Source organism: Mustela lutreola, chromosome 1, assembly GCF_030435805.1.
Source record: "Mustela lutreola isolate mMusLut2 chromosome 1, mMusLut2.pri, whole genome shotgun sequence".
Lineage (NCBI taxonomy): Eukaryota > Metazoa > Chordata > Mammalia > Carnivora > Mustelidae > Mustela > Mustela lutreola.
This window is the reverse complement of record NC_081290.1, coordinates 281,791,662-281,818,209: the sequence shown is the minus strand read 5'-3', so window position 1 is coordinate 281,818,209 and position 26,548 is coordinate 281,791,662. Positions and strand designations below refer to the sequence as shown.

Below are 26,548 nucleotides of genomic sequence, written 5' to 3'. Positions count from 1 at the left end.
AGGGGCAGGAGCAGGCTGTCCCTGCCGCGGGGGCCGGGAGCTCAGCGAGGCTCTCATTAGTCAGCCGCGCGGGGAGGAGCCGGGTGACCTTACGCCGGCTGGAGCCTCTGCGGCCATTAAACCCGGTCCCTTGGCGGTGCGCTGCCTCCCAATTTCGAGAGGTGGGTGGAGCGGCCCTTCCCCGAACTTAAGGAAGGATGAGGCGCTCGGGGTGGCTCTCTAGCCCCCGGACCGCTGCGTGGGAGACGGAGAAGGTGGGGGAGGCGGGCGTAAACAAGTGAGGGGGCAGCCTGCCAGCAGCCGCGCCCCCTGGCACCCCGGGCCGCGAGCGCCACCATGGGTAGGCGACAATGATCGTCCTCCCCGGGCTGCGCCGCCGCCTCTCAGGTGTCTGGTGAGCCTCCCCGACTCTTCAAGGGATTCGTAAGTTCACAGCCAAGTTCAGGGACAGGGAGGGGGCCAGTGAGGAACGCCAAGAGTAAGCTGGTGGCCTTGGGAAGGGTCAGAGGAGAACCGCGCACGGTCTCTGCCAGAATCCGCGGTATCTTGGGGGTCCTGGGAACACAGTTCCCGATTAATGACATAATGAATTCCTGCTTCCCCTGCCTCAGGCCTTTACACAGCGGATACACCCAACTCCAGCCTGGAATTGAGGGTCCACAGGACGGAAAAAGATGCGCGCGTCCATGGTAAGTGTGGGGCGTTGTGGGCTGCGGGAGGGCTGAGTTTTAGTGGGACTCACTGTCCTGGAGCCTGAGTTGTTGCTGCGGGTAAGGATCCTGGAGGATGTGGGACCACACCTCCCGCAGCCGCGGGCCATCAGGTGTCCCATGTGGGTTAGCCTTCTCCTGGTCCAGATGTCTCAGTCCTCCTCTTGAAACAAATGCCACAGCAGGGAGGACATCAGGGAGCAGGGAGGCAGCAAGGCACGACTTGCTCCCAGATGGCCCTGTCCTATCCCCCCCCCCCCCCCAAACCTCCCGCCTGTCAGACCAGAACATCTGGACTGGCTCTAGCGCCAGGTGTTTGGGGCTGCACCTGCTGCTCCAGGCCCTGCCTGGGTCTAACCTTTTCTCCGGGCTTTTCCGGTCTCGGCTGACTCACCCCATGATCAGCCCCGACAGCAATTTCTCGGCTTTCACTTTTCCTTTTTCTACCCTGTGATCTGGTTCAGAAATCATAAAGGGGCTTAGCAAATGCTTCCCTTCGACCTACCAGAACTTGTGATGGAGGGATTCAGGGCACCGGCCTCGGATGTAGACCCATCTGGGGTCGTGTTCCCTTGGCGGGGCACAGGCCTGCGGGGGCGCTGTTCTGAGCACTTCTTGTCTCAAAGCCAGTCGGTTCCCCAGAGTGTATAAGACTTAATACACGGGACGTGCTGGGAAGAGTGCTCCCCACGCAGAGCTAGTGCTCCCCTGTAATTCACTGGTATTACTATTTTAGTCCACAAAAAGATGCTGCCAGGACCGGAAACAGGGTGGACCTGGCGTAGATGATGCCTCTAGTGGTCATTTTAAGCATCCCTTTCCTCGGTCTGACAGCACTGTTTTCAATAATAATCATGAAGCAGATAGTTAAGGGTATCCAGGAAAGAAACTGAAAATTTTCTTATTTATGGAGGTTTGTATGTGGAATCATGCCAGTGCAAAAGTTAAAAAAAAAAGTAAGAAAAAGAAAAATAAGGTAAATATTATGGAGAAAAATAGGAAAAAGTCATGGATGAGGAGTTTAGGAGTTTTTAATTTGGGGCATCTGGTGAGCCCGTGACTCTTGATCCCATGGTTGTGGGTTTGACCCCATGTTGGGTGTGGAGATTGCTTAAAAATAAAATCTTTTAAAGAAGTTTTTAATTGCATGAATGTAGTTTTGAAAGAAAGCTTACTCTTGCATGTAGATTAGTTATGGTCATGAATAATAGCAACAAGACAGTTTCTGTTTTAGAACTTTTACTTCTGGAAAGTTGTCTGTGACTTTGTCAGGATTGATCTTTGCATGTCCATGTTCCGTATTCAGCTGAGCTCGCTTTGTCGTCTGTCTTTGCTCAAAGCTGACTGAAGGGCACTTTTTATTAATTTTAATTTCAAAAGCTCCTCTCACATGAAATCACAAATATACAACTAGGAAAAGTCTTAAATGTGAGGGTAGGTTTGTCAGAGATTCCTAAAAATCACATTTCGGAGTAAATTCCAGAAATTTCAATACTGCCTATGTCTCTAAAAAAAAAATCAATCTAGTGGCTTTTAAATATCTCCACATACGAAATATTTTCACTGAAATATCATCACCAGAAAATTCATCATATGTTTTTATCTTATTTGGCAAAATTCTTCCATTTTCCTTCTTCTGCAAAAGATCAGAGGAAACTGTTGAGTGATAGTGGGTACTGACATTTATTTAATCCATTGTTTTAGAATGAGTCTAGTTCTCAGTAAAAGAGATCCGCTTCTCTTTTAGTTTCTTCTGGCACTGGGAGAGCCAACTCTTCTGTCTTCTGCATTGAAACACAGGAAAACGCAGGACCTTGAGAGTCGGCGCACAAACTGTGCCTAGCGTGAGCTCGAACCACTGAGCCACTTGGAACTTACTGTTGGAACAGTAGCTAAGTCTGTGTGTCCGCAGACTAAACAAATGAGTGTTCTCTGATCGAACTTCCATGTAGAAGATGAAGTTTTTTAAAGAAAAAGAAATAAAAATGTGCTTATTTGAGGCTCATGGATGTAATTAAATCTTAAATCTTAATAGTAATGGCAGCAATTAGAACTTCAAGGAGATAGCTTTGGGGGAGGGGTGAGTAGTATTTTATCACTAAAATTAAGTCACTAGTATTTTGTCATCAATATTCTTTAAAATTGGTACCTGATACACAGCAGACCAACTTTTGGTATGTTTTTATTGTTGTTTTTTTAAAAGATTTTATTTATGTATTTGAGAGAGAGATCACAAGTAGGCAGAGAGGCAGAAAGAGAGAGGAGGGAGCAGGCTCCCCACCGAGTAGGGATTCTGATGCGGGTCTCCATCCCAGGACCCTGAGACCATGACCCAAACCGAAGGCAGAGGCTCAACACACTAAGCCACCCAGGCTTTTTTTTTTTTTTTTTTTAAGATTTTTAAATATTTTTATTTGAAAGAGAAGGAGAGAGAGATAATGAGCAGGGGTAGGGGCAGAGGGAGAGGGACAAGTTGACTCCCAACTGAGCAGGGACCCTGATGCAGGGCCTGATCCCAGGACCCTGAGATCATGACCTGAGCTAAAGTCAGCCACTTACCCGACTGAGATGTCCAGGCACCCCAAAGTGTGTTCTTTTTTTTTTATTATTATTTTTAAGATTTTATTTATTTGAGACACAGAGAGAGAAATCACAAGTAGGCAGAGAGGCAGGCAGAGAAAGAGGGGGAAGCAGGCGCTGCACTGAGCAGAGAGCCTGATGTGGAACTTGATCCCAGGACCCTGAGATCATGACCTGAGCCAAAGGGAGAGGCTTAACCCACTGAGCCACCCAGGCGCCCCCGCTTAAGGTGTGTTCTTATTGTTTTAAAAATTTCTATGGACAGCTTATCCCTATTTACACCCAAGGAATACAGCTCCCACCTTCCTGCTCTTTTGAGTGTGCGGCTGCCTGCCTCTTTGGGCTTGTCGAATGTCATTTGTTGTTAGAGCAGCTGTCTGGACCTCCCTGGGATGGAGAGACTGCCTGTCTCCTGTTCAGCCAGTGTTTCTCTGAGCCTTTTGTTTTTATTTAAATTCAGTTAATTAACATATTATTGGTTTTAAGGTAGATTTATGAGACTCATCAGTCTTAGATAATACTCAGTGTTCATTACAACACGTGCTCTCCTTTATGTCCATTCCCCGCCCCCCCTCCAGCAACCCTCAGTTTGTCTCCTATGATTAAGAGTCTCTTATGGTTTGTCTCCCTCTCTGATTTCGTCTTGTTTTATTTTTCCCTCTCTTCCCCATGATCCTGTTTTGTTGCTTGAATTCCACATATCAGTGAGATCATATGATAATTATTTTTCTCTGGTTGACTTATTTCGCTTAGGATAATCCTCTCTAGTTCCATCCTCATTGTTGAAAATGGCAAGATTTCTTTTTTGATGGCTGCATAATATTCCACTGTAGATATGAACCACATCTTCTTCATCCATTCATCTGCTGATGGACATCTGGACTGTTTCCATAGTTTGGCTATTGTGGACATTGGTACTATAAACATTGGGGTGCGCGTGCCCCTTCGGATCACTACCTTTGTGTCTTTGGGGTAAATACCCAGTAGTGTAATTGCTGGGTCATAGGGTAGCTCTATTTTGAACTTTGAAGAACCTCCATGCTGTTTTCCAGAATGGCTGCACCAGCTTGCATTCCCACCAGTAGTGTAGGAGGGTTCCCCTTTTCTCTGAGCCTGTTAGTCCAGCCTGTGACACCTCCTGGTCGGGGCCAGCGCTGACCATTTCTCTCCTCTCTGTGTTCCAAAGTTGCTTAGAATGAGCGTGATGTAGAGGCAAAGCTCACCATGTGACTTTTACTGGAAGTCAGTACCTTCGTGCAAACTCCTTGGTATAGTGGAAAGAATTTGGCCCTTGGATTCAGGAAAACCTACAGTAGAATCCTCCCACTGCTTCTTGGGGAGCTCTGAGAACTTGGGCAAGTTACTTCCCATCTCTGAGCTGTTTCCTGACCCATAAAATAGGGCGGCTGTTAAGAATTCCAGATAACTCGTGTGCACGCAGTGCCTGATAGCAGCGGTGGCCATCATGGTTTCCAGAGGAGTTAGGAGGCAGTCCTGATTCATGCATCACCCCGGCCTCAGGCCTGGAGGCCAAGAGCCTGGAAGGCCCTGGAAATTTTGCCTCCTTTTTCTAGGATCCTCACAGGGGCTGGACCCGGTACCCACTAGAGCTGCCCCCGGTCCTCTCTCAGCAGCTGGCAAGGGAAGAGGTGATATGTCAACCCAGCCCCTCCTCTACCCTCTCTTTAGGGCTGAGGCTGGAGAGTGTGGGTGGTCAGACCTCCCTCCCTCACATGCTTCCTGCACCCACCCACCCAGGGGCACAGGGTCTCTACCCTCTCCCAAGTATTTGGTTTTACAGCTTTTGCCCCATGATCTCAGTTATTCCTCACACAAACTGCTGGATGGGTCTGTATGGCTGCACTGTACCAGAGAAGCCCAGAGAGGCTCTGTGATTCCTAAAGGTCACACAGCAGTAGAGCAGAGAGGGGCTGAATCTTGGGTGGACATGGGCTCTGCTTCTGAAAAGGCAGACTTCGATAGTCAGTATTGATGCCAGCCCCTCACAGGTTTCCTTTTCTCCTTGAACCAGCACTTTGCTGGAAAATCCCCTCTAAGCACCCACGTTGGACTTCGGTCTTTCTTGTAATTTTCCAGGAGTTTCCCCAGAACATCAGGAATGAAGGGGATCTGAAGGGAGATCAGAATTTCCACACTTGCCACAGCATGTGGTTTTGAGAACAAGGAGAACCTGCTCTCAGGCTGGGTTTCACAACCTCCACGGCATCTCCAGCTGGTCCTGGAACTGAGAACTTTCCAAATCAAACATAATGAAAACACACCCAGTGACAGTGGCAGCAAAAACTGCCATTTACTGAAGTGTTCCTATGTATTTGTGGTGTTTGCTGAGTGTTTTGTATGTGTTACCTCGTTTGATCCTCAGGATAACCCCGTAAGTTCTTCCCACTTTACAGCTGGGGAAACTGAGGCTGCGAGAAGTTGGGTAACTTGTCCAAGGCTGTCCATTGAGGAAGGAGCAGAGCCTAAATTTGAACCCAGACTGTCTGACTCTGGAGCCCCGAGGCTGTAGTCAGTATGCTTTTTCTGAAAACGAAATCCATCTGGATTTAGACATGCTCATGAGTCATGTTCAGTAGCCTACTTTCTGTATTTTTGGGAACATCTGAAATATTTCATTAAAAAAAAAAAAATCGCAAAGCTCTGACCAATGAGTCTAAATGGGACCGGATGTGTGTGAATTGGAGCACATTCTTTAAAAACATTAAATTAACTAATTAAATTAAATGAATGTTTTAAAAACATTCTTTTTTAAAAAAGTATCTATTTTATTTATTTACTTTTTAAGTAGGCTCCACACTCAACACGGGGCTTGAACTCACGACCTCCGAGTCACACACTCCCCTGACTGAGCCAGTCAGGTGCCTCAAGAAGCACATTTTGTTTTGTTTTGTTTTGTTTTGTTTTGTTTCACTGCTTGGGTTGAAAATTCTCCAGGTGCTGTTGCTGTGCGGGATGCACAGCTGAGGGTCTCACACTGGATCAGAGCCGCAGGGGTAAATGTGGGTGACTCTGCAGGGGTGAATGTGGCTGACTCTGCAGGGGCTGCAGACTGAGTCGTCTGCTGGAGGGCTTGGCTGTGTCCTTTCTCCTGTGAGGGAAGAGGCTGGGGCTTCAGCCACCCCTTTGCCACTTTCAGATCGATGGGAGGGGGTAAGTGATCTGCTCTCCTTCAGCCTCAGTTTCCCCGCGTGCAAAATCAGGTGTGTCTGCTCATCTCAGCTTGATGTTCAGGGTCACAGCTCTCTCCCCTCAGATACCCTCTCCTCCGGTTCTCACTCTGGGCTGCACTGTAGAACCACCCGGAAGCTTTAAAAAAATGCCCCGCCGGGCAGCTGGCTGTCCCCTCACAGCTGTGCTTCTGCTTCAGGCTGCCCGCACCCCTGCCTCCCTGTCTCCATCATCCCCCTTAAGGCCACTCCCTCCCCACCACCTTCTCAGATTGCCGGAGGATATGAGGGGGTAAGTGCAGGATTTGGGTTGGAATTCCATCTATACCACATGCGGACCCTCTCACCTGCTTCAGGACTTCACCAAAAATCTCAGGGGCGCCTTTTCTAGCATCATCTGCAGCGCCTCTCCCCCTCCTCTCTTAGGCCCGTTCAGCCGGACTTTGGCCTCCAACTCTGAGAGGAGCCGCGCTCACGCAGGCCACCCATGGCCCTCACCCTAGAGCGCACTCCTGGCCTCCAGAGGCCCGTTTCCAGCTGCCTCCCTGGCTTCTCCACTTGGCTACCTGGTGGGTGATTCATGCCAGCACCCCAAGCAGGGGCACCCACTTGTCCCGAGCCTGCTCCTCCTGCCTCCCCCTTGCTCTGGCCAGATCACCTTGGGGTGAGCTTGACCCCGCTTTCCTTCATGCCCCACCACATTCCGTCAGCAAACCCTGTAGGTTTGACCTTGGTAGCAATCCAGAACCTTTCACTTGTCATCCCTCCGGCCCCGCCTCTCTGAGCCGTCTCCACCACCTGCACGCCTCTCTCCGCCTTTGTCCCCTCCGCTCCAGCCACACTGGCCTCTGGGCTGCTCCTCAAACACCTGGGGCCATTGCTCGGACAGCTCCTTCTGCCTGAATGTTCCAGACATCTGTCGGGCCCTCTGTCTGCCTTCCAGACCCCTCATTTCATACGGCAGCCTCTGTTGCCACCCCATCCCCTCCAGCTCCTGTAACACTGCCCTCCCTTTTCTTTCTTTTTTATTTGGCATCTCTTCTAATATTCTAGATGATTTAGTTCTTTACTAAGGCTTAAAAGAAATGGAAACATTTCTGTCTCTCTCCCTGGTACTGAACCAAAGCTCATGGAGGTTGGGATTTTTACTTTTTTCATAGACACGGGGCAGGTGCCAGGTTGGTGCCTGGCATCTAGCTCTGTGAGCATCTGTTGAGTGAGCAAATAAATGTTTTTTTTGACCTTCCCATGCAGAGGTGGGCATCCTTGGCCGCTTACAGCTGCCCTAAGGCAGAGGAGAATATTTGTTAAAAAGGCACGGTGAGAGGTGCCTGGGTGGCTCTGTGGGTTAAGCCTCTGCCTTCAGCTTGGGTCATGGTCTCAGGGTCCTGGGATCAAGTCCAGCGTCAGGCTTTCTGCGCAGTGGGGAGCTTGCTTCCTCCTTTCTCTCTTTCTCTGCCTGCCTCTCTGCCTACTTGTGATCTCTGACTGTCAAATAAATAAAAATAAAATCTTAAAAAAAAAAAAAGGGGCACGGTGATCCTGGAAGCATGCCAACACCCCCCTCTGCAGCAAATTGTGTGTAGACTCGAGTCCGAGAACCACAGCTGGGGATAAAGGCTGCAGGCTCAGAGTCAGGAACCCGGTGGGTTCAAGAGCAGAGTTAGAGCACGTCACACACAGCGTTATTGCCCTTGTCATTGTCCTGGATCCCCTCAGCGCTTAACCTCTGCTTTTCTCAAACAACGATCATTTGAGTTTAAAAGAAGAGTTTAAAGATACTCAACAGCCGGATTGAGCTGGTGGGCGTATTTAGAATAACGCAACTACAGTAATACAAGTGTAGCTAGTAGGTGGTTGGGTACACAGATGTTCACCAAACAGCGCTTTCGGTTTTCAACGCTTGAGACTTGAAATTTTATGTCTGAAAATTTTTCATAATAAAACGTCAGGAAGCATGCTATGAACTTAACAATGCTCATTGCAGGAGAGCTGGAAAATACAGAAAGAGAGAAGGAAGCAAAATAATTCCAGTAACCGCCCCTAGCCCCGCACCCAGAAGGATTCCCTGTGAAGATGTTGGTGTGTATCTTTCTAGTCTTTCTGTGTTGTGTATTTATTTTATTACATAGTAGTCATCGTATAGCTTACCCCAAACTGAACACTCTGATGTTTGTCAGGTTTTTTTTTTTTTTTTTTGGTGTGTGTGTATGTGCTTCTAAAATGAATATATGTGTATTTAAGCATTTTGGAAAACTAGAAAAGAATTAAAAATACCCCAGATGTCACTGACTGCCAATAAACAGTTTACATTTTGGTATATTTCCACAGCTTTTCTTTACGTGTTTTCTTTTTTTAAAAAAGTTTAAAAAAATATACTGTTTTGTATAAAGCTTTTTCATTAACCATTATGTAATGGCCATTTATTGTCATTAGGTATTTTTCTAAAATAGAACTTTAAAACATAGAGTGTCCTAGTATATAAATTTGGCAAGAAATATAATATATATATGTATTTTAAGATTTTTAAGATTTTATTTATTTGACAGAGAGATGGCGAGAGAGGGAACACAAGCCGGGGGACAGGGAGAGGGAGAGGGAGAAGCAGGCTTCCCACTGAGCAGGGAAACTGATGCGGGGCTCAATCCCAGGACCCTGGGACCATGACCTGAGCCAAAAGCAGATGCTTAATGACTGAGCCACCCAGGCAACCCTAAATATGGCAAGAATTAAATAATTTTTTTACATAGGATTTTTAGGTATCTGATGTTTCACCATTGGATGTCACTTTCTGGTGGACAGCTTTTGTAGGCATTTCAGATTATTTTCTTAAGATTTGGTCTATAAATAGAAATTGAGTCAAAGAGTATGACTATTTTTAAGGTTAGTGATACAGACTGCCAAATTGGGGTGCCTGAGTGGCTCAGTGGGTTAATCCTCTGCCTTCAGCTCAGGTCAGGATCTCAGGGTCCTGGGATCGAGCCCCACATCGGGCTCTCTCCTCAGCGGGGAGCCTGCTTCCCTTCCTCTCTCTCTGCCTGCCTCTCTGCCTACTTGTGGTCTCTGTCTGTCAAATAAATAAATAAAATCTTAAAAAAAAAAAAAAAGATGTTGGCTACTATCGTAGTCACTAACTATTATAAAAAAAAAATTGCCAAGGGGCGCCTGTGTGGCTCAGTGGGTTAGGCCGCTGCCTTCGGCTCAGGTCATGATCTCAGGGTCCTGGGATCGAGTCCCGCATCGGGCTCTCTGCTCAGCAGGGAGCCTGCTTCCCTCTCTCTCTCTGCCTGCCTCTCCATCTACTTGTGATTTCTCTCTGTCAAATAAATAAAATCTTTAAAAAAAAAAATTGCCAACTTGCCCTTCAGAAGAGTTGTACTAATTTCTATTCCCATCAGCAATGGCTGACAGTGCGTGTTTACTTGTATCTTTTCTTATTTTTAATATTAGTATTTTAATTTCCCCCCCAAACCAGTTTTTAATTTGCATTTATTTGATTACAAGTGAGGTTGAATATGTTTAGTTAAATTAGTGGTAATAACGTATTTCTCCTTTTAAAGTTATTTAGCATGCCCTTTGTCCCCTTTTTGATTTTGGAATTTAAATCATTTTTTTTTTTTTAAAGATTTTATTTATTTGTCAGAGAGAGCAAGCGAGAGCGAGCACAGGCAGACAGAGTGGAAGGCAGAGTCAGAGGGAGAAGCAGGCTCCCTGCGGAGCAAGGAGCCCGATGTGGGACTCGATCCCAGGACGCTGGGATCATGACCTGAGCCGAAGGCAGCTGCTTAACCAACTGAGCCACCCAGGCGTCCCAGAATTTAAATCATTTTTATTGATTCATAAAAACTCTTCATATATTAAAGATATTACATTTGCTGTCATTTTCTTCTAGCTTATCTTGGTAGTTTGTGTTTGTTTTTGTTGTTGTTTTTTCAATGCGGAGAATGTATTGGTCTGGCTGATTTGGCTATTGGTAGCCAGCAGTCCACGTAAGCCAGGTCGAGGAAAGAAGTCTTAGTTGAAGGACACGTGTGGAGGATCAGAGGATGGGACCTACTTGCCTTCTTAGGTCCCGCCAGCTGGTGTGGGAGGCGGTGGTCACAGGATAGGAAATATGGCAGCTGCCTGGGCAGCGGGGACCGCGGGCCATCATTTTCCCTTAAAAGGGAGCATGGACATAAGAGGCAGTGATAGAAATTTCTAATAATAAGACCTTTAACATTTTTTAAATTGTAAAACCTTTTACTCTTTTCCTTTGTGTCTTTTTCTTCGGCTTTTATCCTTCGAGTGTCTTTATTCTAAGACCTGATACAAAGGCCTCTATATTATTTTAAAATTTGTTTATAGTTTTATAACCTACATTTAAATGTGATTGATTTTTAGGGATCATTAATATGATCTTATTTATAGGTTCCAAGTGGGAGATGTTTTCAAGAGGTTTTGGTGATAGATGATACTCACCTTTTCCTGTTAAAACACCTCAAGCACCAGGCGCCTGGGTGGGTTAGTCAGTAAAGCAACTGGCTCTTGATTTTGGCTCAGGTCATGAATATGGGGTGCTGAGATGGAGTCCTGTGCCAGGCTCTGTGCTCAGAGAGGAGTCTGCTTGAAATTCTCTCTCTCCCCCACTGTTCCTCTCCCCCAACCCCATGCTCTCTCTTACTCTCACTCTAAAATAAATAGATTATTAAAAATATTTAAAAAAAATAAAGAAGAGGGGGGCGCCTGGGTGGCTCAGTGGGTTAAAGCCTCTGCTTTCGGCTCAGGTCATGATCCCAGGGTCCTGGGATCGAGCCCCGCATCGGGCTCTCTGCTCAGCGGGGAGCCTGCTTCCTCCTCTCTCTGAATGCCTCTCTGCCTACTTGTGATCTCTGTCTGTCAAATAAATAAATACAATCTTTAAAAAAAATTAAAAAAAAATAAAGAAGAGAGATTGGGGTGCCTGGGTGGCTCAGTGGGTTGGGGCCTCTGCCTTTAGCTTGGGTCATGATCTCGGGGTCCTGGGATCAAGCCCCACATCGGTTTCTCTGCTTAGTGGGGATCCTGCTTCCCTCTCTGCCTGCCTCTCTGCCTACTTGTGATCTCTCTCTCTGTCAAATAAGTAAATAAAATCTTTTTTAAAAAATGAAGAGAGAAAACTTCAGGCTCATCCCCCTGAGGAACTTTTTTCTCCATCTAAAAATCTTAAAAAGTTTTTATTATAAAAGTAACTCATATTGGTTAAAAAAAAAAAGAAATAATATAACTTGTCAAAGTCTGAATCCCAAACCCCCACTGTATAAAATATACAACATTTTGGTGTATTTTCTTTAGATCATGCTTAATGTATAGTAGACTCTGCTTATAAATATATAAAAAAGTATTTATTTTATTTTAATTTTTAAAAATATATTCTAAGCAAAAATGGGATATTAATGTTTTTCAATGTGCTTTTCTCAACCGGTTCCATGTCTGCTCACATAAATCCATCTTGTTTTCTCTAGCGACAGTATGTACATATGTACATATGGACATATGAATGCAGGATCATTTATTTAATTGGTCCTATTAATGATTATTTAGGTTGTTTTTCCGATAATTTCGGAGGCCAGAAATTGGTCCTCAGTTTGCTTGCTAAGGAAAACGGTTGTTAATGCAGTTCTTTGTAATCCTGCTTTTGTGGGAAGGATAAAGACCTTTTGTTCTGAAATCCCGTGGGCACAGGCAGAGTCTCAGCTTTGCCCTTGTTAGAGCCTGCAGTTGCGTAGTTGAGCCCTGGTTACTGTGCGGGCTGGGGGGTCCCCTGAGCCCTGGGCTGGAGAGGGAGCTCTCTTCCTGGGGCCTCCTGCTAGCCCCCTTCTTCCTAGGAAGAACCACCTGGCAGTGAATCCCCCCGAGATTGTGGAATGAGTGCGGGAGGCATCACAGTCGATTCTCTTACAGCAGGAGCTGGCCAGCTTTCTCTGTAAAGGGCCAGCGAGTGGAAGATTTTAGGTCACACGGTCTCCATTGCCACTCCTCAGCCCGTCTGCTGTAGAGAGAAAGCAGCCCAGGGCGAGATGTAAATGAATGGGGTGTGGCCGTGTGCCAATAGAGCTTTGTGCGCCGCTCAAGTCTGAGTGTCCTGTAATTGCACATGTCACAGAACATGCTTCTTTTGACTTTCCCCCAACCATTTTCAAAATGTAAAAACCGTTCTGAGCTTGCATACAAAAATAAGCAGAGGCAACCAATATGACACCTGGGCTGTTGTTCTCATAGGTCTAATTTTATAACCTGGTTCCTGGAGTTCTTCGCTTTGACTCAATGGAGTTGTTTCTCTAGCTGGATTTTAGGATAGAGGGTGACACCATTCATCGTCTCAGTGCATGGCACCCTGTCCTCACTGGTCCCTTATGTGACCCCTGTCTTGTGGGTTTTTGGCTTAGGTTTCTTTGGTTTCCTGATATTATCATACCTTCCTCCATCTTCCCAGTAGCCGGCATCCTGATGTGTTTAGTGTGTGTTCTTTAGTCCATATGCTTCTGTTCTTGTTCGTTTTTTATTTTTATTTTTTAAAAAGATTTTATTTATTTATTTGACAGAGAGAGATCACAAGTAGATGGAGAGGCAGGCAGGCAGAGAGAGAGGAGGAAGCAGGCTCCCCACTGAGCAGAGAGCCCGATGTGGGACTCAAATCCCAGGACCCTGAGATCATGACCTGAGCAGAAGGCAGCGGCTTAACCCACTGAGCCACCCACACACCCCTCTTGTTGGTTTTTTAAAATGATGTTTTCAGGTGTGCTTCTTCTAAGATGTGTATCATTGGTTTGCGTGTGTGTATCTTTAATTGATACAAGTGGGGTTGCATTGCAGAGCTCATTCTCATGTTTCCACTTAGCTCTGTGTCTAAAAGCTTATCCCTGTTGCCATGTGAACATGGAGTCCTTGCACTAGTTAGAAACTAGCGGGCAGGGCTCCGCAGATCAGCCCACCACCTTTCACTTTATTTTTTAAAGGTTTTATTTATTCCCTTGAGAGAGACAGAGAGCACGAGTAGTGGGGAGAGGCAGAAGGAGAGGCAGAGACAGGCTCCCTGCTGAGCTGGAAGCCCCACGTGGGGCTCGATCCCAGGACCTGGAGATATGACCTGAGCTCAAGGCAGATACTTAGCCATCTGAGCTACCCAGGCACTCTCTTTCACTTCATTTTTATTTTTTATCTTTTTAAAAATATTTTATTTATTTATTTGACAGAGAGAGAGAGTGCAAGCAGGGGGAGCGGTAGGCAGAGGGAGAAGCAGGTTCCCTGCCGAGCAAGGAGCCCAATGCCAGGCTCAATCCCAGGACCGTGGGATCATGACCCGAGCCAAAGGCAGATGCTCCATGGCTGAGCCACACAGGCACACTGTCACTTTGTTTTAAAAAAGTGTCCTTGAGTGGTATTATGTTTTGACCTTGTGCATATTTGGAAATAGGTACTTTTGCCCTTGAAAGGGGCAGGCAATTTGATTGTGTATTTTATTTTATTTTATTTTTTTAAGATTTTATTTATTTATTTGACAGAGAGAGATCACAAGTAGATGGAGAGGCAGGCAGAGAGAGAGAGAGGGAAGCAGGCTCCCTGCTGAGCAGAGAGCCCGATGTGGGACTCGATGCCAGGACCCTGAGATCATGACCTGAGCCGAAGGCAGCGGCTTAACCCACTGAGCCACCCAGGTGCCCCTGATTGTGTATTTTAAAAATCAACACTTTTTTCCTCTCAAACTGTAGATAGCTATTAAAATTTAAAAATTTTTAGGGGTCCCTGGGTGGCTCAGTCGGTTAAGCAGCTGCCTTTGGCTCAGGTCATGGTCCCAGGGTCCTGGGATTGAGCCCCACATTGGGCTCCCTGCTCAGTGGGGAGCCTGCTTCTTCCTCTCCTCCTGCTTGTGCTCTTTCTCCTTCTCTCTCTCTCTCTCTCAAATATCTTTAAAGATTTTATTTATTTATTTGAGAGTGAGAGAGTGCATGAGCAGTGGGGGGGGGGGGAGGGGCAGCGGGAGAGGAAGAAGCAGACTCCCTGCGGAGCAGGGAGCCTGACTGGGGTCTCTATCTCAGGACTTGGAGATCATGACCCGACCGAAGGCAGCCGCTTAGCTGACTGAGCCACCTAGGTACCCCAAAATTTAAAAAAAAATTTAAATACATTAAAAAAATTTGTGTTGAAAAAACCCAAGTCTAATTTATTCCTTTTAGTGTTCATTTCCTTTTTAAAAATAATTTTTAAAAAGTTTATATTTGTTTTTTTTTCAATCTCTACCCCAGCATGGGATTAGAACTCACAACTTTGAAATCAAGAGTCGCTCACTCCACCCACTGAGCCAGCCAGGACCCCTGTTAGTGTTTGTTTCTATGAGTTTTCATCAAAACATACAACTGCGTAACTGTCACCACCGTCAGACAGAGAACGGTTGGGGAAGCTGAGTTCCCCCACCCAGTTTCCTCCTGCCCCTTTGTTGTCCGCTCCCTACCTCACTCCCAGCACCTGGCAATCACCGATCACTTTCTGTCCTATAATGATACCCTTTCTGGAACAGGACATAAATGGGATATGACGTTGACTTGCTTTTGGGGTATGGCTTCTTCTACCCATCACCATGCATTTGCTGCCCCATTATCTTGGGGTGTTTATGGTGAATTTCTTTGTAGATATTTTTGTCATTGTAATACAAAAAAATTTTTTTTTCAGGCGACTTTCTACATGTAGGCCACCTTTTTCTGGTATTTGTCTGGAGCACAGTGAGTTCCTCGGGCCTGTGGACCACTGACTGCTCATTCCTTGACATTGTATTACTGATGTTCACACTGTCTCCTGTTTGTTTTTATTAAAGATTTTATTTATTTATTTGAGAGAGATACAGTGAGGAAGTACATGAGAGGCAAGAAGGTCAGAGGGAAAGAGAGACTCCCCGTGGAGCCGGGATCCCGATGTGGGACTCGATCCCAGGACTCTGGGATTGCAACTTGAGCTGAAGGTAGTTGCTTCACCAACTGAGCCACCCAGGCGCCCACACTGTCTCCTGTTGAATCTGTGGCCTTCCCCAGGGCAGGATTCCTGCCTTGTCTTTATGTCCTTGCTTATTCATGGAGGAACCCTCCTCCCCCACCAGTTAAATTCCCTTTGGGGCATTTCTGAAGGCTCCCTAATTCTTACCAACAATATTTTTTCCTTCTCTTCTGGAAAGCAAGTGGGATCCGTAAATTGTGACCATTGTCTCTTGTTCCGAAATAGGTTCTCCGTAAGGTTTGGGTGCCTTCTTTTTGGCAGACTAATTACAATCACTGCATAAGAGAACCTGATTTATACATAACATTTCTGTGAAAGGATTCTTTTCCTGCCACATGTAATACAGATTTTCAGTTGTACTGTTTGTATAAATGGAAATGCGCTTGCCATTGACCTTGCGCTGCCATTGACCTTGTGATTGGCTCTTCCCACTTTCTTTGTTTCTATCCTAAGGCAGGCCATGCAGGGGTGAGTCCTCCCCAGGGCATCCTTGATGGACTTTCTCAGTCAGGTCCACGGAGCTTGGCAGTGGAATGTAGGCAAATCCCTACGGGTCTGGCCACGAGGAGCAAGCAGGTCAGAGCCCACTCCTGAAGACTTGGCCAGAGGACAGAGGGAATCCTTCTCTAGGTCTTCTAAAGGGATAGTTGCCTCGCTCAGTAAAGAGATTTAAGATTGGCTTAGACCAGAGAAGCTTGTCACCCCCGATTCTGGTCCAAATGGAATGCCCCGCACGCCCAGCTCTTAGCACAGTGTCTGTTGTTTTGGCGCCTCAGTAATGCTGAATGGAAGTGATCTTGAACCTCTGGAGGTTTTCTCCAGCTCTGCTCCGTACTCCCCGATCCTCAGCAGGACAGGGCTTCTAGCTGCTGCTCCTCACCTTCCCCCTAACACAACACTCATCCTACACACACTGCTTGGGAAGTAATGAGAGATACAGTTTTGGTCTTTTTCCCCAATTCCCCGCACTGGGCTTCTACAAGCCTTGTAATTTCCCGATCGATAAGAGATGAGGGTCTTCTGTTATTCATCATAAACCCTCTTCACCCTACTTGAGTTTATGCTAATGAGGTGATGAGGAACACACCTATTAGAGGGCTGGAAATTTCAGCCCTATCTCCGGGGCTGGACGGTGAGTTAATCATTAGGACCAATGACGTAATCAATCCTGCCTGTGTAACACAGTCCTGATAAAAACTGAAGGGGTTGGGGAGTTTCTGGGTTGGTGAACACACAGAGGTGCTGGGAGACTGTCCCCTGGAGAGGGCGTGGTGGCTGTGCCCCTCCCCCGCCGCTCCGCCACTCCGCCTTCTGGCTGTTCCTGAGTTGTACTCGTTGTAACAAGCTGGTGATCTAGTTAAGTAAACTGTTTTCCCGAGTTCTGTGAGCCATTCTAGCAGAGGAGGAGGTTATGGAAGCCCCTGATTTACAGCTAGTAAGTCAGAAGTGCAGGGGACAATCTGGACAGGTGGCTGCCGCTGAGTTTGGGTGGGGGGGCAGTCTGGTGGGACTGAGCCCTTTACCCCTGGGGTCTGTGTGAGGTCTGGGCAGTTAATGTCAGAATTGAGATAAACTGTAGGATATCCAGTCCGTTTCCACCGAGGACTAGATTGCGTGGTGTGGAGAAACCACGGATCTGGTGTCGGAAACGTTGGTGTGATTCTAGTGCACAGGAGAAAGGAGTGTCCTTTACTCATATACTCACACGCACACGCACATCCACACACTCAGCCACTCATCATCGGGTAAGCAGCCAGGAGGACACTATGGCCAGAGATAGGCCAATTCTTGGTCAGGCCCTAGGCCAGCTGGGGAACGTCGGGGAGACACCCTCCCAATCTGACGGCCTCTGGCGAGGGACCCCAGCCTCTGCCACCTGGTTCCAAGGTCTCACTCGCACCCCCTCTAACCGCCTTGTTCTTGGTTTTGCAGCCAGAGCCCAAGGTTGGAGACCTGATTGAGATCTTCCGCCCTTTCTACAGACACTGGGCCATCTATGTTGGCGATGGATATGTCGTCCACCTGGCCCCACCAAGTAAGGGCACTGAGGGCCTCCGCCGTGCTGGGGCTGGGAGGAGTGGGAGATGGGGCAGCTGTGGGTGACAGGGAACTCCGCCTCTCTCCGACTGGTGGTCCCCCACTGGTGGCTGGTTCCTGAGTGCTGCAAGAAGGCAGGTTGGTATGGGGCAATAGTTTTCAAACTCTGCTCCTTGGAACCCTAGGGGTCCCCTACAGGGGCTGAGGTGGGCTTCCAAGGGGATGGCTCTTGTTTTAAATACTGTGGGTTGTTTTTGTTTTTTTTTTTTTTAAGATGTTATTTATTTATTTGACAGACAGAGATCACAAGTAGGCAGAGAGGCAGGCAGAGAGAGAGGAGGAAGCAGGCTCCCCGCCGAGCAAAGAGCCCGATGCGGGACTCGATCCCAGGAACCTGGGATCATGACCCGAGCCGAAGGCAGAGGCTTTAACCCACTGAGCTACCCAGGCGCCCCGATACTGTGGGTTTTAATTAAACTTATTCACCTCTTCAGTGTAAAACTCTGTGAGAGAGCATGGGCTTTTGGGATGTGGGCTTGGTGAGGAATCTAGTTTCTACTCTCTAGTCTCGGTTTCCTTATCTATAAACTGAAGCTAAGAGTGCTTCACTAGGAGAACCATTGTGAGAATCCCCCCACCCCTTTTCTTAAACTTTTTTTTCCTTTTAAAGATTTTTTAATTTATTTACTTGACAGACAGAGATCACAAGTAGGCAGAGAGAGAGGGAGAAGCAGCCTCCCTTTTGAGCAGGAAGCCCGATGCGGGGCTCAATCCCAGGACCCTGAGATCATGACCTGAGCCGAAGGCAGACGCTCAACCCACTGAGCCACCCAGGCGCCCCCCTTTTCTTAAACTTTTAACTTAAACTGAGGTATAACATAAATACAGTAAAGTGTGAAAATATAGTGAAGTGTATAGTCAATGAATTTAAAAAATAAATCCTCCATCCATGTGACAGTGACCCAGATCAAGATCTACAACATTTCCACTACACTACGAGGCTCCCACATGGCTCTGCAGCCACCCTCCTCTTCCCGACAGACAACTGCTCTGAGAGCTTCCTTTGCTGTGAACTAGTTTTGTCTGTTCTACACCTTCATGTGGGAGGAGCCGCAAAGCCTGAGTTTTTTTTGTGTCTGGCTTCCTCCCTTTCCCCGGAGAGTCCTCGGTCTGTGAGTGGTAGGAGGAGTTCTCTTGCATTCTGTGTGTTTTCTGTTATATGAAAATACCGCAGCCCGTTATACATGCTTCTGCTGAAGGACACTGACTGGTTCCCGTGTTTGGCTGCTGTGGACATGGTAGCTGTGACATTCTTGAACATTCTTTGTCTTTTGCCCACCCCTTTATCCCTAACTGATGGCCTCACCCTGTACATACAGAGGAATCAGAAGGAACCAGAGCGTGTGGCACCTTCCCCAGCCCGATGAACCACACCACGGTCTGCACCCTCCTACTCTGCCTTTTCTTTGTTTAAGATACAAAAAAATCGCCCCTGTTCTTGTTTAAAAAGCCAGCCTCTGGGGGCACCTGGGTGGCTCAGTTGGGGAAGCATCTGCCTTCAGCTCAGGTCATGATCCCGGGACCCTGAGATTGAGCCCTGAATCCAGGCTCCCTGCTTCTCCCTCTTCCTCTGCCTGTAGCTCCCCCTGCTTGTGTGCTTTCTCTCTCTCTCTGTCAAATAAAAATCTTAAAAAACAAACAAACAAACAAACAAAAAAACACGCCAGCCTCTGTACCTCTGTATGTGGGTCCTGGACCCCCTCTCTGACTTTTGTGAGGCCTTTGCTCCTCAAATTCCTCACCTCTTATATTCTCTTGGTCCCCCTCTCTGCTCGGTTATCCCAACTGGCATGGAAACTGCTGTAATAACTTCCAGAAGGAACAGCCTCTTGACCTCACGTCTCACGTCTTCTCTAGCTAATTTCCTGTAGAGCGAATCTTCCATCATCCACTTCCTCTTGTCATTCTGTCTTTGGGTCCCTCCACCAGCCCTCTGAACTGATAAGCAAAGGAGCACTTATCAAGGCTACCAAAAGACCCTCCACATCTTGGCAAAGCCGAAGGTTGGTCTTCCGGTCAAGGCTGACTTGGCTTCTCAGTAGCATCTGACACGAGTGACCTCTCTCTGATCTTCATCGGAAGCCTGTCTTTCTTCCTCTCTCACTTGGGGCCTTCCTTCTCGGTCTCCTGTGTGGGCTCCTCCTCTTCCTCTATATCCCTCATCCTTACTCTACTCAGGCAATCTCCTCAGGCCCCTGGCTTCTAGTACTTTCCATTGGTGGCTGTTTCCTAAGCCCCCTCAGCATAGACCTCCCCACTCAGCTTCAGAGTTGTATAACCTCTTGACTACTTGGCATCTCCACGTGGGTGTTGGATTGGCGCCTTGAACTTGACGTGCCCTGAAAGAAAGGCTCCTGTGAATGACGCTGTCCAACTGCTGGAGGCCAGAATTTAGGGGTCATTCTTGATCTTTTCGACCCGTATCTAATGCAACAGGAAATCGGGTTGCCTCCCTCTCCAAGAGAGACTCCAGGTCTGATCACTTCTCACCATCTGCACTGTCTTGCCCATTCGAAGCTTTGCAGCTTGCGGCTGTTCTGTCTGCCTCTTGCCCGGCCGTGCTCCGCCCCTCCTCCCCTGGGCAGCCAGCGTGATCATTCTAAAGTATGAATTGGATTATGTTACTTCTGTCCTTTAAATTCCTTTTTTTTTTTTTTTTTCTTTTTCCCCTCTGCTCAAGTTTAACAGAAACCACAAAAGATCAAAACTGGTGTCTCCCTACTGGCTCTCTCACATCAGTTGATCTACCCCACAGCGCGGCTCAGGCCATTCTCTGCAGAGGTAGGAAGGCTGGCCATCCCAGTCCCTGCAGGACAGGCCTGTCCTGCCCCATACCACATCTGCACTGGATCTAAAGTCCCGTGTTTTCAGCGTGACAGTATGTGCACAAGAGATTTTGTTTTCCTGGCCGCCCATGGCAGCCTGGTCCTAAAACAGCCCAGTGCTTGCTTCTGCTTGGAGAATTATTCTTTGCTTTTCTGTGTGGCAGGCTTGATGGTATCATTACCAGGCTTTCAGCTAGCCGGGGGCCTTCTCCCAGGCTTCTCAGTAAACTGGAAGGCCCGAGGTAGTCTCAGAGTCTCACTCACAGAGCAGCCGATTGGGGGGGGGGGGGGTCATCCTCAGTCATCTGCCAAAGGAAACTGTATCATCAATAGTAAAGAAGCGCCTGAACAAGGTGCCTTCAGCAGCTTTTAAGACTCTGCAGTCCTGAGTGAGGGTCCACGTGGGGTCTGATACCAGGGGAATGTTCATGGGTCCCAGTCCTCCTTGTTTCTTGGGTGTGTCGATTCATGCCAGGTGACAGAAATGAGAATCCACAGACAAAGCAGCCACTTGGCACTTGAGTTTCTTAAATTCTGAATCACTGACAGCAATGGTCTCCATGGGGCACACAATACAGAAATCAAGAGGGCAGAAGAAGAACACAACGTATTTTCTTTTGTAATCCGAGAGGCTGACGCCTTTGAACTGGACATCTAGCCTAATGGCTGTGGCTTCGAACTTGGGGGCAGGGTGCTCAATTTTGGCATTTCCTGAAGACATCTTGCTATTGGTACCTAACCACGCCGGAGCGCCAGATCTCGCCTGGCCATTTCTCCCATCGTGGCACCCCAAGCTGATAGGGCAGATTCCTTGGGGGATGAGGAAAAGGCAATGACCAGGGTGTGGGGGTGTTTCTCACCAGCTCTGAGACAGAACTCACCCAAGACCAGTCAGGAAGAAATGCCTTAAAATTCTTGCCTGGCTTTTCCATCACACTTAGAGGAAGCTTCCAAGTCTGTACTGTGGCCAGTGTTGGCTCAGCCAGGTTACCTAGCACCGCTTGGTGATACAGCCAGAATCTAAACCCAGAGTTCCCCTACGGAACTTCCCACCAGAATGGCACCCACAGCACAAAGCTTAAGGAAGCCTCCCTCTTAGGGATTGACTTTGTACGGGCCTGGCCCTGAGAGTTGGAGCCTCCTTAAATTTTGTGCTGCAGGCACCCTGCTTACCCCATCCCTGTCTCAGCCCTGCCGTGCTCCCTGCCTGGGGGCTGAAACTCACCTGGTCCCATTCCCAGGCTGACCCCCTCCCCAGACTCAGAGCGCTGCATGCTACCAGCTCTATTCTTTACTCCAGTGGCTCCCTCAAATGCCTCCCGCCCCTCTGGTAGCAAGTCTGAACTCCCCCGAACTCCTCTTCCAAAATCTCACAAATCTACTCAGGGCAAAGGGGGCTAGTCGTCTTTGGAAAGACCTGGAATCTGAGCAGCCCTTCCTGCCGTTGCTTCTGTTGTCCCATGGTGGCCCGCCTAACAAGACGCCTCCCCTGTGGGAAAGGGCCTTGGAGATTCCATCCCAGCAGGGCCACAGAGGCTCTTTGAGGGACAGTGGGTCTCTCTGGGGCCCACTTCTTTTGCCATCATCCGCAGCTGTGTAGGTTGGCTGCCTTGGGAGGGCTGCCTGGTCTGGTGCTGATGTCAGCCTCCCCTCCCCACCACCCTGGTCCTTGGATGGACCCTAGACTCCCTTTCTTTTGAGTTTTCTATTTTTTTACTTGAAATGGAGTTGACACACAATGTTCCATTAGTTACAGGTGTACGGGGCCGTGACTGGACAGGGCTGTACAGTATGCTGTTCTCACCGCGAATGTAGCTACCACCGGTCCCTGTACAGTGTAGTACAACCCCGCTGACTCTATTCCCAGAGCTTGTGCCCTTTATCATCGTGACTTACTTCTGCCCGGGTACCTGGGAGCCTGTACCTCCCACTTCCCCTCGCCCGTTTGGCCATCTCCCCTCTCCTTCCCCTCTGGCAACCAGCCACCAGTTCATTCTCTTTCTGTTTCTGCCTTTTGTTAATTTCTATGATCATTTGTTCTGTTTTTGAGATTCCGTATATGAGTGAAATCATACGGTATTTGTCTTTCTCTGTCTGATGTATTTCGCTGAACATAATACCCTGTAGGTCCGTTCACGGTGCCGCAAATGGCAAGATCTTTTTTCATGGCAGAATAGTACTCCATAGGGAGTTTAATTTCTGGAGCTTGGTTGCCCCTTCCAGCCTTTCAGCCTCAGTAAGGGCAGAGCCGTGTGTACCTACCGGGTCTCCCTGGGGACCCACCTCTAGCAGTTGCTGCGGGGTTTGGGTCCCTCTGCTCCAAGAAGGGTGGGAACTCCTCATCCACCCCCTTTTCTGCAGTCATCAGCTTTGTACTTGTCAAGGGACTATGACCTTGAGGGAATCACAGAGGGTTCATAATCTGTTCCCCCAGGGAGAAGGGGGTGCTCAGCCCATATATGCATAACCAAGAGGGCCGCAGAGGAGCCACAGGTGTAGAAGGTCCACTTCTCTAGAAACGTCACTGCTCCTCATTTCAGTTTAGGAAGCCAGGGCCCAGAGACCAGAGACCACAAGCACCTTCTCCAAAGCCACACAGCCTGTGACTGACCCTGCTCCCTTTTCCCTTCCCCTCTGCTCATGCTCTTGTGGATGGTGCCAAGGGCCTGTGGAAGGACTCCTACAGGCCTGCCCAGCATGGATCCCTCTGTTTCCTCTTTGTGAATCCTTAGGCGAAGTTGCGGGAGCTGGTGCGGCCAGCATCATGTCCACTCTGACCGAGAAGGCCATAGTGAAGAAGGAACTACTGTGTGATGTGGTTGGCAGAGACAAGTACCAGGTCAATAACAAACACGACGACAAGTACTCGCCGCTGCCTCCCAGCAAAATCGTCCAGCGGGCGGAGGAGCTGGTGGGGCAGGAGCTGCCCTATTCGCTGCGCTGTGAGAACTGCGAGCATTTCGTGAACGAGCTGCGCTACGGAGTCCCCCGCAGTGACCAGGTGCGTCCTCAGCCTCGTCCCCATCCCCAGGAGCCAGACCGTTCCGTCAGCCGGCGGGGGATGGGCATCGGGCACCTAGAAGGCCGAGGAGGCCACGCTCAGGGTAGGGACGAGGGTGGGGAGACGGGCAGGTCGGCCCCGTGGGCCGGCGCCGTTGTGCACCATGACCCACGATGTGAGTCACCGCCCGGGAAGAATCCTGTGTTTTGGACAGCACTGTTTGTCTTTTACCCACTTAAACATTGCTCAAAGTGAAGAAAGCACATGAGAAGTTTCCTTTTCCCAAAACAATTCTGAGGCTTTAACACGGAGAATAAACAGCTCATTCTCGGTAGTCTCGGAGAATTCCTGTTTATCCACATTAAAAAAAAAAAAAAAAGGCAGATTTCTTAGCACTTCTAATGAAGGACAGCTTTCGTGTTTCATAATATTCTGCTTTATGACCTGTGCCGCCCACCTGCGGCCCTTTTGGGGTCAGAGCTCCGGTAATTCAGCTCCCCCAGCAGCCTGGCCCGTGAGAAGTCAGCGCGTTACCCCCCCCACACCCCGCCCGTAAAATGTTCACTCTCGGACTAACCAGGGCCCCCTGTCTTGTGTTTGATTGTGCTCTTTGCCTCCGCACCGAGCGCGCTCACAGTGAGCTGTTGTTGATTTCCTCGACAAAGTTCCTTTTGTGCGAAGTCAAAGTCGCTGTCTCCTGCATTCTCCCTCCATGAGGTTCTGTAAAGAACCAGGGGCACATTGTTCCTCCTCCCTTATCTGCAGACTGTTTCTCCCACCCTGACAAATCATTTAGCAAGGAAAATGCTGGGAACGAGAGCTTTCATGTGGGTACCCCCCACCCCCAACTGCTGCGGCTGCCACAAAGCCACGCCTGATGACCTCTACTGTGAAGGTTAAAGACTGACTCGCAGTCACATCTTGGGTCTGTAACTTCATCCAGACCTTGTCATCCTGGCCTCTGGCTGCTAGGAACCTCAGTTCTGGGTACTGTGTGATGTCAGGGACACTGGTGTGTTTCCTGTCACCGCACACCACCACGGGGGCCCACTTAGGGGCAGCGCCGAGATGTATTTATTTTTAGCCCGTGAAGACCTCCAAATTCTTCTCTATAATGGTCATTAAGGGTTTGTGGCAGCCACATGCATACAATCTAGGCAAGTTCTGGGCTTAGGAGAGCAAGGGCAGTGCCGACCGTGTCAGGTAAGGGCGTTAGTTTTGCGTACAAAGTTCATATTTTCTTATTTTTTATTCCTGGGATTTGGGGTACATGGTCCTCACTGGACTTGTTGGCATAAAATCATGATTAAACATCTTTCTCTTTGCTTGTTCTTGATTCTGCTTAAACCCCTGGCTTGGCTCGTGGGTGAGATTTCTAGATCTATGTTGGTGACCGTCTTTCACGCCCTCGTGTGGGAAAAAGTACGGTTTTGCTGATTTGGGTCATTGGGCCTTCATTGGGGACAGTGGCCATGAGAGCAGACTCTCCATTTGCATTGTCACGGGGTCTGTGTCCCCAGAGCTGTGCCCGGATAGTGCTGGAAATAGGAAGAGGCTGAACTTTCTCTCTGTTTCTTGCTGATCTGAACTGTTTCCACTGGGTTCTGTTCCCTTCAGTGTCGCTGCTGCACCTGATGGAACATGCGGGCGCTGGAAAGGGGGCCCTAAGGACATTGTGGCGCAGAGACTGGGAAAGAAGCAGGGGACAGGGCCGCGGGATACACTGGCCTTGCAGCCAGACTGCAAATTAGGGCAACAGACTAAAGTGTTGGGATGTTTTCTGAGTCACCTGCTCGTCTTCCTAAAACACCGTGGTCTTTGCCTCCCCTGTGGGATGGTTTCCTCATCATCTTCTTACCTTTCAAGTTTTTTTAGATGTGGCATTGGCATTTGAAGTTGGAAGGTGCAAAAAGTTTTTGTATCAGGTTTTTGGGCTGACTAGGCAGGCTGCTATTTCTTTGTCCTTTGGTGGTGGTTGTTGTTTTTTTTTTTCTGGAATAGTTTTTAAAATTTAAGTTTTAGATTTTTTTTTTTTAAAGATTTTATTTATTTATTTGACAGAGAGAAATCACAAGTAGATGGAGAAACAGGCAGAGAGAGAGAGAGGGAAGCAGGCTCCCCGCTGAGCCGAGAGCCCGATGCGGGACTCGATCCCAGGACCCTGAGATCATGACCTGAGCCGAAGGCAGTGGCTTAACCCACTGAGCCACCCAGGCGCCCCTAAGTTTTAGATTTTCAAAGTAATGCGAGCGTGGAAGTTGTAAAGACAGCCAGTTCTCAAAAATCCCCTCTTTGCTCCTCCCCATCTCACCAGGCCACCATTCTTTTCTCTTTTAGCTTGGCATTTACCTATTTCTGAATTTCTAAACATAGGGCCCATCCCAGGACCCCAGGATCGTGACCTGAGCTGAAGTCAGATGTTTCACCGACTGAACCACCCAGGCGCCCCACTACCATCATTTTATTCAAAAAATTTAGATATGCTCTTTTGACCACTCCTTATGCTAAGTGAAGGTTAAATTGCTTAAACCATCATTCCCTCCCCTCCCCCAGTCACACTCGATTTTTATATTGTACACTTTTTAAAGATTTTTAAAAATTCATTTATTTTTATTTATTTATTTATTTATTTTTTTAAAGATTTTATTTATTTATTTGACAGAGAGAGATTACAAGTAGGCAGAGAGAGAGAGAGAGAGAGAGAGGGAAGCAGGCTCCCTGCCGAGCAGAGAGCCAGATGCGGGACTCGATCCCAGGACCCTGAGATCATGACCTGAGCCGAAGGCAGCGGCTTAACCCACTGAGCCACCCAGGCGCCCAAAAATTCATTTATTTTTAAAGATTTTTATTTATTCATTTGACAGACAGAGATCACAAGTGGGCAGAGAGGGAGGCAGAGAAAGAGAAGGGAGGCAGGCTCCCTGCCTCGCAGAGCGTCCGATGCGGGGCTTGATCCCAGGACCCTGGGATCATGACCCGAGCTGAAGTCAGGGTCTTTAACCCACTGAGCTACCCAGGGGCCCCTAAAGATTTTTTTATTTGAGAGAGAGAGTGAGAGAGAGAGCTGGGGAAGAGGCAGAGGAGGGGAGAAGCAGACTCCCTGCTGAGCAGGGAGCCCGATGCGGGGCTCCATCCCAGGAC

The 26,548-nt window shown here is 48.2% G+C and overlaps 1 protein-coding gene and 1 pseudogene across 4 annotated transcripts in view; one reads left to right on the top strand and one right to left on the bottom strand.

Annotated features, from left to right (window-relative positions):
* Positions 1–26,548, top strand: part of LOC131814378 (phospholipase A and acyltransferase 3) — a 28,753-nt gene continuing 2,205 nt past the window's right edge. The window contains exons 1-4 of one of the 4 annotated variants that reach the window (XM_059145240.1): positions 1–161; positions 612–689; positions 17,417–17,519; positions 23,139–23,407. In XM_059145240.1, the coding sequence (XP_059001223.1) occupies positions 675–689; positions 17,417–17,519; positions 23,139–23,407 (387 nt within the window). In that variant the 5' untranslated portion in view covers positions 1–161; positions 612–674. Of the gene's footprint in view, positions 162–254; positions 424–611; positions 690–8,465; positions 8,561–17,416; positions 17,520–23,138; positions 23,408–26,548 lie in introns of those variants that run through there. The other 3 variants (XM_059145259.1, XM_059145249.1, XM_059145267.1) reach the window with 3 other exon arrangements.
* LOC131818853 (peroxiredoxin-1-like) lies at positions 20,449–21,127 on the bottom strand (annotated as a pseudogene).